The 11,543-nt window shown below is 33.2% G+C and overlaps 1 protein-coding gene across 1 annotated transcript in view; it reads right to left on the reverse strand.

Annotated features, from left to right (window-relative positions):
* The window catches only part of LOC108913181 (ras-related protein Rap-2b-like), a 104,428-nt gene extending 93,969 nt beyond the window's left edge, over positions 1–10,459 (reverse strand). The window contains exon 1 of the mRNA XM_018718677.1: positions 10,365–10,459. Within this exon, the coding sequence (XP_018574193.1) occupies positions 10,365–10,459 (95 nt within the window). The remainder of the gene's footprint in view (positions 1–10,364) is intronic.
* Positions 10,460–11,543: the final 1,084 nt, after the last annotated feature.

The following is an 11,543-nucleotide window of genomic DNA, read 5'->3' on the forward strand; positions in this document are numbered from 1 at the left end:
CTTACCCTTTTTGAGTTATCTTGAAAAAGCCCTTTGTTTTATCTTTTTCCACCCTTGGCCGGGGGTTGAACAAAAAATTACTCTCACTTATTGTTATAATATACCTTAAACTAACTCATATCAAAAATTCAGCCAAGTTGACAAAATTTCGATTTAAAGGCTTAGTTAAATGGACTATTTTTAGTTAATGCAATAGTGGGATAGTTTTACTTAAACTATCTTCCAACACTCAGAGTGTCGTGGAATCGCGTAGGTTTATTGTTCATTTCGCAGCATAGCCCCACGTAGGGCGCTATGTCGCGGATTTAAATATGTTGGTCTTGTTTCTTCTGTCATGGTACCACGTATGGTGCCAGGATGTGGATTTTGCTCTGTTCGGTTAGCTCTCGATGGATTTGACCTACTTTCATCTTCTCTCAGGGGTCGCAGACCCTCATAATGGGTTCGGCAGGGGCGTATCTACGTGGATCTGTTTTCACCCTCGGTGCCAAGACGTTAAACGTCTGTTCGCTAGTGAAGAGGTACCCAGGTATATCATTTCTCTCTCATCTCAGTTCCAGTATCACCAGTTGTCGCTACCAATAGGTGGTAATTTCAATAATCAACACCAAGGAAGGCAATGAAAATGGTGTTGTGTCATGGTACAAGTGTGCGGTATATTTTATGATGTTAGGAAGTATTTTGGTGAACCATTTCGGTGTGGATTATAAGAAAATATACCTAGTGGTCATTTCGTTGACATAACAGCGAACAATTCACTAATACCGAGATTTCGGGATTCAAATTTGTACTACCCTTTCATCACTTAAGTCCACTTAAAACCTACAGGTACGTAAGTACTGTATTTCTTTTCGATCATAGAAAAAAGTAAAAGTCATAGATGCCTACTTCTCCTTCGTGATGCTATGTGATGTCTGAATTTTATAGAGCTTTATATATCTGGCCAGCTATCAGATCCATTTGACCAGGGTCAGAATTTTTTAAATAACAACCTTAGCTTTTTATTATTCTTTTACCATTATTCGTTTACTGTTGACGATGCCAAAAATACTGTCACAATATTAGGAACTTCACTTGGGATTGATAAAAAGTTTTGGCTGGAACTGGTCTACCAAAATCTATAAAAGAGGATCTTCTATAAAGCCGTATATCTTTTTTGATAGTAACATGTTTCAAACCCTTCATAATTCCGATGTTGCTGAATCAATTATGATTCAATTTGTGCAAGTAGGTAACTAAGCACTAAGGGAATACTATACTGGACCAAGTTTGAAGCTCGTATTTTCATCTAAATTTTAATAATTAATTAAAATATAAGGTTTGTATCCTGTTTGTAAAGTTTGTGATGTTTTTGTTAATGTTGTTGTTGACAAATTTAATAAATCTTAAAATATGCAGGGTGTTCCGGCACTTGATACAAAAAAGTCTAGTACAAATAGATGAGGTCAAAATAGTATCAGTTCTTCATATACATTTACGGGCCCTCAAAGGTGAAAATTAAAAAGTTATTTTTAGTTACAGTCTCTAAACTATTAACTTCAGCATGATGCAAATTTGGTGGTCGACAATACATGCGTACAACTTATTTTTGTTGTAAGTGAAATTTAGGACGCCGGGGGTGGACTGTGCTCAATGGTTAACAACCCAGAATTTTTTTATAGATGACGATCGCAAACTGCCGTATTAAAAATGATTTCGCTAAAGAATTTGCCAACGATAATACCCTCTTGGTTCAACTCGGTAAAATTAACAGTTTAGGAAATATTTGTGATTTTATGTCACTGTGTACATCAAGCGGCGCCTCCACCATTATTTGTTTTTAATTTTAAATGGACATAATTACTATATTAGAACCGTACATACTTCTAAAACTAACAAAATTTAACAAACACACTTTAGACATAACACAAAATAGAAAAACAAAACAAGAATAAATTAAAGTAAGTTAAAAAAAAATAATTTAAAAGAAAGAAAACTACCAAAATACATTTTCATTATGGGCACCTTCCACCTCCACACACTTCCTTAGTCTACGAATGTTATTTGTCTGTACAAAAGCATTTCTGGGGTGTATCTAATATTATCACAATGGAAATTAATACTTTGTGGCAATTCATCCATTGTCTGTACTGGGGTTGAGTACACTAAAAAGAAGTCCATCGGGTTAAAGTCTGGAGAACGTGGTGGCCATGGAATTGAGCCTCCTCTCCCAATCCATTTATTATTAAACACAATGGATAAATTATTTCGTACATCGATATTGAAATGGGGAGGAGTCTCATCGTGCACGAACCAAACGTTTCTTCGGGTGTCTAATATGTAGAACATCGCCTAAGTGGCTGAAAATTATTTTGTAAAAATTTCAGATATCGATGTCCATTCAGACGTTCCTCAAAAACGTATGGTCCTATTAAATTATTACCCACTATTCTATTTTCCTTTCTAAAGGAAGATTTAGGAAAATTAATAATTGTTTACTCGACTCTAGAAATCCAAAGACCGATACAGTTTTTGTGTGAACTTCGTGTGATATTACTTTTATGGTCAATTAAGCTTCGCCAGATGCTCGTCAAGATTATTTGCACAAGTTTCGCAGATGTGTAAATTTAATCACTGAATATACAACTTAACAATGAAACAATCGAGTAATCGAGTAGACAAGTGAAAAAGTTTGTGAATTGAGTTGTATATTTTAATAAAAAGGTAGAGACTGCAATAGTTAATAAGTGAAAACAATTCTTTTTTTGGGGGAGTTGCTTTGTACTTTTTATTACATTTACAGGAAATAATATAAATTCGCAGACGGATGGAACAGAGATTAGTTCGTGAAATTTTTTCACAACCGGAGAATGTTTCGACTAAAAAGCATGCGAATGTCAGGGTTAGTTAATATTAATCACATTTTCTCGTTTGTTTTCTCCATTCACTTCATTGCCCGGCCTCCAACAATATCATGTTTACAAAATTTTCACGGTGCTAAGCATAATTTAATTAAAATCTTAATTAAAGCATCTGATGAATAAGAATCTAATACCATTGCATAATTGATTAATGAACTGAACCGTACGCATCACCAATATGGGCTCACTTGAACCAACAATTAATCAATGATTGCGGAAAAAACTCAAATTAATAAATAACCTCCTTCATTAAATAATTATTTATTGCTTACTGTAATGGATATTATTATTCAGAAAAATTCTTGTTTTTCTAAAACGGAGTAGATGCAGTTACAGATAATGAGGTAGTAATATCGCAAGTTTTTGTAAGTATATACGAGATCTGTTCAGAAAATAACCTTTGAATTAATAATAATGTTCAAAAAAATAAAATTCGGTTATTTCCTAACAGACCTGGCACGTTTGATTAACAACTAGTTGATCGTATTTTACAATAACATTTACTCTTGGCTCTTTTTATAATCTAAATTAATACAATCAGTTTAACTTAAACTGTTTATTTTTATTAACAACTAAAAGTAAACCAAACTTTTATATACTTTTTTCTCGAAAAACTCAAGAAAAACTAAAACTACTACTATCGACACTGGCAAAAAATATTGAGTGAAATTTTGGGGATGACATTTTTTTAGTAGGAACTATTTTTTCATGAATAACTTATTCCAAAACACACTCCAGTGGCGTAGTTATTGGGGAAGTAGGGGACATTTTTTGAAAAGAAAAAAATCGAACGCCACTGGTTTTTTAAATAATTTTAAATGTTTTTAAAATGTACAATCAATTTGTGGCAATAAAATATTCTTATAAAGTATTCGTAAAATTTAATGGTCTTTAGATAATTGGGAAATTAAATAAGACGAGACTTAAGTACCTACGTTGCTATTTACCATTTTTCATTGATTGCTAAATGTGTAACAAAAAATTCAATACCTAATATTTTGGGCGGAAGAAAATACTCATATTATTTTCCAACGTTGATTTCAAGAACAGTTTTCTCTGAATGTTTGGGCAGGCATTGTTGGCGATTACTTGATGGGTCCCTACTTTTTACCAAGAACCGTCGATGGTAGAACTTATCTAAGGTTCCTACAAAACCCAATACATTGCTCTACCAGCGCATTTATCCGTTTTTAGCGCCGTAATAAGTTTTACTTGTGCAGGAACACGTATTAGAATAGTTAATAATCGAGATATACATATAATATAAAAATAATAAAGTTATTAATTTGAATAATTTATTATAGATAAAGTGTGATAAAAACGGACAAAAACTTTGTGTTTTGTGGTTTTAAATAATAAAATAATTTGACACACCTGATGTTACAACTGTTCAAAATTTTGTCCACCGACGTGTAAACACATTTGGATCTGTCTTACTCAGTTTCTACGAACTAACACAAATGTTGTCTTGTTTTACCATAACACAAATGCTTCACCATAATACAAATGTTGTCTTGCACCATAAATTAAAACGATATTCATCAACTCCAAGTTGCTATACACGAACACACAAGCCACTTTTGACAATAACTACTTGTAAACACTATCGCAACGACGATTATAAAATCGGATTTCACTATTCGGAGTTGCTGAGGGCACGTGGTTCTCCAAGCGTATTACGAATGACGCTAGAGATTACAATTGTCCAGCGATGTAATGCTTGAAAGTACAACTTCAATAATTTTTTTTACGATATTGACTCCATTTCTCATGCCGCATCTATTTCCAATTTTTTTTTGATCAGTTGTGAATCACCCTGTATACAAATTATTATAATTTTTTACCTTTAGCAGAAAACTTTTTTAGGGACGCAACTGACTTCAGTGAGTCTATACCAGTTATGGGATATGTTAAAATAGTTTTATTAAACGTCATTACAAAAATAAAAATAAATAAATGTGTACTAATGTGATAACAGAACGTAGGAAATTTTACGATACAATGGAAATAAAAATACTTAAATAATAACACCATGTTAAATGTTCAATAAAACCCCCATTTTGAACAATGCACGTGTTTATTCATATTCAAAAATTAAAATGTGACTCGCTGGTGCATGCATTTCAGTGACACCCTGTCTGAATCATTAGAAAACATTTTGATTTTAAAATGTATTGCAAATATAAATAAAATATTTTTATTGTATAGCTTTAAAATAATTTATAAAACACGATTCCCAAATTATAAAATTTTTAAATACGTCTTTGTTTATTACACAAAGCTGGTGAAATGTGTAGAGTCCTCCGGGCTGAACTAAACACGCCAAACATTATCGATAAAAAGCGATTGCTCAAAGAAATCCAATCGCTCGTTAGTGCACAGCGAGTACAAATTTTTGTAACGTTCGTAGATTTCGTGCCTTTCGTGACTTTGTTATTTCTCATTGATTTTAAATGAAAAAAATGGAATGGAACAGGGAAACATGCTTGGCACATGGAATCCAAACCGTTATCTTACGAGGTTGTAAAAAGAGGTGCCTCATCCACATTTATTTTGTTTTTTCTTTTTTCTAAATTGAGGAAGGTACGAGAGCAGAAACGCCACCTGCCACAAGCACATCGTTTACGTCAATGTTTAAACCTGACGGAAACAAAAAATAATAAACTGCCAGAATTCCGCGTGGTTTTGCTCAAAAACGTTCGGTCTGTTCATCTGTGCGTGCTCTGTTTGTTCGGTTCGTTCGGAGGAAATGGTCAAGTCAGTACACTCGATGTTGCCTATCCTAGTGAGCTCTCGTACGGCCGACTCACTGTTCTCACAACGTTATTTGGCCATTATCTCTCAGTGCACGTTTTATCCGTACGAAAATAGTTTTTACGGTACAGTTCGGGACAGTAAGCTCTTGGAAATAATTTATATTTGAAACAAAAAAAAAGGCATCTTCTAGAAAGTTCTTTTTTTAGGCGACTGTAGATGAATTTTACACTACGAAGCTACTATTATAATAAAAACCGAATATTACGTCTGCCATGTTGAGATGGACTTTTAACTCAGTGACAATAGAATGCTTTCAAACCTGGAAATTATTTGTAAGAAAAAGAATGCATTAATACTGATTTTACTTACGGTGACGGCCCATTAGAATTATTTCAGAGACTACTTCGATTTGAATTTTGAAAATTTGGGATACCGGGTTTTCGGGCATGCCCTTCTCAACTAAAATAATGGCGTCCACGTACCGCTTCCGGTTATACCGGAAGTCGCCATCAACTTGATTATTTTAAATGAAACACCCTATATATTATTGCAACTTTGGATTCTACGTGTAATTTTCGCTGGACTTTTATGAAGTTTCCCTATTCCTAAAATTTCGAGATATTTAATTTTTTTCAAAAAAATGGAGAGAAACAGTGACTATCTTCAAACCATGTGTATTTTATAGTAAGAAAGATAACAATATTTATAGGGGGGATAGATAGACACCTAAGCTTCCCATTCATACTTTCAAAGTGGCTTAATTACATACAGGGTGCTAGAAATTTAATGCCGAGTTTAGTTAACTTCAAACCTTCATAATTCGGTTTTTTTTAATGGAACACCCTGTATGTTTTTCTATATTACACAATTTTATTCTCTTTCGAACGGTATCAGGGTTCCCTATACCTATCTCTTCTAGTTTTTAAGTTATTTACTATTTTTTGTGTAATCACCTAAAATCATGTAATTTCCTGCGAGGATAGCTGTGAAATTTTTAGCAAAACTTCAAAACAAACAACTAATAATAATGCACTAAGATAAAAAAAATGACTTAAATAAAGTCATAAGTGTTCAATATGATCACCATTAACAGCTAAGCACTTGTGGATTCTAGAGATAACACCATCAATCACCGCTTTTGCTATTTCAGTTGCAGGCAATTCATGGAACGCTCTTCGTATTCGGGCAATCAAATCCTCTTTTAAAGCAACGGGTGTAGAATAAACCTTTTGATTTATTACTCCCCAAACATAAAAAACGAATGGAGTGAGGTCGGGAGACCTCACTGGCCAATTCCATGGTCCTAGGCTTTTCATCTATCTATCAGATGGAAACATGGAAACATTTTAGTCAGCTGTTGATCGATTTGATTGTGACAGTGAGGTGGAGCCCCGTCTAATTGATACCAACACTTCCTTAGTTGGTCTAAAGGTATATCATCTAGAAAATCTGCCACAACCGTTTGCAAAATATTGAAATATCTGTCGGCATTTAAATTTTCTTCGTAGATATGGTAAGAAATTTGGTTATCTTTAATTAGACAAAAATAAATAATAATAAATTTATTTTGAAAGTTTCTTTCCCGGATAACATAAGGATTTTCAGATGACCACAAAGTATTATGTCTATTAAAAATACCTTCTCTCGTAGATTTTGACTCGTCTGTCCATATAATATGTTGCAAAAACTGTGGATCTTCTTGGTATCGCACTAATATCATTTCACAAAATTGTACACATTGCACGGCGTCACCCGGATGAAGAGCAGACTGATTTTTGTAAAAATCTGCACAACTTCGACCATACTCTAGTTGATTTGCTAAAATTCTTCTTAACTTTTTTCTGCTCATTGGTGGTAAATTTGGATACGTCTCATTAAAACCTGTACATGTTCTGCTTATAAACCCATCGCAACGTCCGTGAATGAATATTAAATTTAAAATATCAGCATTTGAATATGTATTGTTTTCCATTTCTTATAAACACTAAATTAAACTGTCACTACAAGAAACTAACAACAAATTGACAGTTTAGTTGTTTCTTTTGAAGTTTTGCTAAAAATTCCACATCTATCCTCACAAGAAATTACATGATTTTTTTAGGTGATTACACAAAAAATAGTAGATAACCTAAAAACTAGAAGAGGTAGCTATAGCTATAGGGAACCCTAATACCATTCGAAAGAGAATAACATTGTGTATCAAAATATAGCAAATCATACAGGGTGCTCCATTTATAAAAACGACTAATTTGACTTATTTCTTTGAAGTTAACTAAACTCGGCATTAAATTTCTAGCATCCTGTATGCAATTAAACCACTTTGAAAGTATGGTACGTGGACGCCATTATTTTAGTTGAGAAGGGCATGCCCGAAAACCCGGTATCCCAAATTTTCAAAATTCAAATCGAAGTGATCTCTGAAATAATTCTAATGGGCCGTCACCGTAAGACACCCTGTATAATGACATATTTATATCTGAAAAAATCATAACCTGCCAATACGATATCTTGTATATGTCAGTCAGTAAAAGCGGAATAACTTTTCATTGATAAGTTTAGATTTTTATTGTGCTATTATTATTTATCGTAAATTTATTACGAAAGTACTAAAAATCATGCAAAAATAATAAAATTTAAGTACTTAACATAATATTTCCATGTTGTATCTCTACTGTAAGTATTGATATAATTACTAGGTTTTCGCCAATATACCTTAGTTTTGTGGCAATTTTGTCCGAAAAAAACGTCGAGGATAGACGTGAAACCTGTAATCGCTAGCACTTCCGAGAATAACAATGAAACTAGAGACACCTGTTTTCAGAATGTTTGCCTTTCTGTATTGTAGCAAGTCTAAATGTCTAGAACGGTACAACTGCAGTCACAGTTCGGACATTTTACGCAGACGAAGTCGTAAGTACTTCTGTAATATAATTCTTCTTTTTGTTCAGTTTACCAAATTCCTCTACTAATCCTTTCATTTCCCTTGCATTTAATCAGATCAAATAATGCCAATAAAACATTGTGCAGAATAAATCCCCTTTTCTATATACGTAACAATGTGCTGATTTTTTCAAGTTTTGATTAATTAAATAAAATCAGTTGCGCAAGAACTATCTCAATTGTCCATCACCAGTTCCAACAAAGTGGAACTTTTGTTAAATGTACTGATGATATTGGAAGACCTAAATCAGTCCAAAAACATCTCAATTGGAGGATGTTACACCTAAGAAGTATATGACCATCCGGAAGCAACGAATCGAAAACTTAATTATATTCATAGAACAATTTTTGTTTTTATAAATATTATCAATTTTATCCATAATTTTATCAGTTATTTGTCATTGGGAACTTTACAAGAGAACTGAAGATCCTTTATATATAAATCACATTATTTTTACAGACGAAGACTATTTCTGCTGTAACTTCGTATCTCCAACAAAATTTTCATAACAACCATCAATGCGTATTGATGAAAATCTTCATGCGACAGGAGAAATTAATTAGCAACATCGGTTTACTTAAATGTTTGGAGATTTTCGGGTTTTAATGAAACTATAAGGATTTGCCTTAACATTTCACTTACATCATGACGATATGAAAATAATATTTAACACTTACGTACGTACGTATATTTTTTCTTGGTATTTTACGAATACTTACTAAACGAATTTAGTTAATACATCATTTTTTAATTCAATAATTAACTTAACATTGTGAGTAAAAATCTTCTGATAATAGGAACACATATTTTTTTATGATTCTTAGATGATATTAAAAATATAATTTGATGAATTGCCTTTACAAGACTGTCTCGGCCTCCAAAGTGACTAAAGTGTGATATTGAAATACAAACATTTCTTAAAATTCAATAACATTCCACAAATTCTTCTCTTATTTTCTCATTTAGCTCTCATCTTTATACTAATGTTTTTAGTATAGAAACAAAGATATCAATGAAAATTTTATGCCAGTGTTTGACCCCGTAGTATGGACTGTTTTCTGAGAGATAGTGTTTTCCATTACATGAAAAATATTATAATTATTTTACTTTTATAGATTTATGTAGATAATTAATAATAATTATTTATTTATCTAAATATATCTGCTAAAAAGTTAATCACACTTTGACTAAAATCACTCATATATTAAACTAATCCTATTTTTCCAATCACCTAGTATAGTTAGTACACTTGACACTGTAAATGTAACAGAACGATAAAAGATAAATGAATTCGATATCCACTACAGGAACAGGTAAAAAATCAGGGTAAAGATAACACAGTCACACAAAAAAAAAATTGTCTGTACTTTTCAAGCGACATTGTTATTCGTAGTATTTTCGTATCCGTAGTACAAATTCTAAATAAATACAGAATTTCAGTTTTGCCAAGGTACTTTCTAAAAGAAATGAATTGTAACATTTGTACTAGAGACCCCTGTAGAGGATACCAAGTTTGATATATCCTTTATATTAAATGAATTTTATCTTGATTAAGATAAAATATAACACGAAAAATTTACATTTCAATAAATCAACTCCCAGTTAACACCTACAGTTTTCTTTTCATTTTATGTACCAATTAAAGTTATTCAGGTCCATGTTCTTAATACTTTTTGTTCGGAGTACACCCTCATTAATTTAACGAACATGAAGAAACTTAAAGTAACTTTTTTTATTCCGAGCAAGAATAAAAAACATGTTCTTACCTAGAACTCGGATGATGGCTTTCATCATCGGGCTCTTCTTTAAGAAAGGAGGGTTGCAAGCTGAATCGCCTGCGGAACTGATGTCTGCCCTTCATCAAACCTCTCTGCTTAGACGCCAGACTTCTCTGTAACAGAATACATTAGTCAGTGCAGATCTTTCAGAACATCTCCGTTTAATGGGTGATTGTAACTTCTCTTGACATTTTAAATGGAGTATTATGTAATGTAAGACACATTTGGGATAGGATGTACCGTCGTGACAATAAGTTTGTAATTAAACCTGAATTTTAGTCTCTCGGGAAACGAGGTCTTAAAGTAAACTAATCTGTCTTATTAGTGTGCCACGAGTTTCTCATTTTCTTGGTACAGCAGAAAACGTTTCTGAATATGTAAAATTAAGCAACTCTTCGTACAGCGTATTCCAATCCACTTATATAAGTCTAAAAGCGCCATCTACTACTACAACAATTGAAAGAGTTATCGGTAAGAGGTTTGTAGATTTTTTCCCTTGATAAATTACTTGTATTAAGGCGGGTATCCACTTATGGCAATGCTCCGTAACGTAACAACGAACATGTTACGGCCTGTTGCAAAAGGTGACACGGTTCGCTGCGAAAGTATGTGTGGTTTTGGTCGTATCATTCATTCCGTAACGTAACAAAATAAGGTTACGAGACGACACAGGAACATAAACTCGCAGTATGAACCTGACTGCAATAATGAATTCGTCACTGCAATTGCAGTTAGCAGCAGCGTCATATATTTTATTCATCATACAATTTTGAAGAATAAGAAACGGAAATCTTCGGAAATCTTTTCTTTACTTCACTTCATGGCACAAACACAGAAAAACACACTCTTCCTAGTCACTGCAGAAAACAGACTGACTCCAGACCATATACAAAAGACTGACGAAACAAAAAATAAGACGAAATCACATGTGAACAGGTAACGTTACGGCCAAAACGGTAACCCCGTCTCAACATGTGGCAGAAAGTACTGTTGCATCCCTTTGATGCGACGACTAAAAACCGACAACTGATGGTTCGTCCTGAATTAGTTACGCGTGTCAAATTTGTTACACATGCAACAATTTACCGTCTCCACTAGCTGTAACGTAACATGTTCGGTGTTACGTTACGGGGCATTTGACACAAATGGATACCCGCCTTTACAGTT

The sequence above is a fragment of the Anoplophora glabripennis genome, unplaced genomic scaffold (assembly GCF_000390285.2).
Source record: "Anoplophora glabripennis isolate ALB-LARVAE unplaced genomic scaffold, Agla_2.0 scaffold966, whole genome shotgun sequence".
Taxonomy (NCBI): Eukaryota; Metazoa; Arthropoda; class Insecta; order Coleoptera; family Cerambycidae; genus Anoplophora; species Anoplophora glabripennis.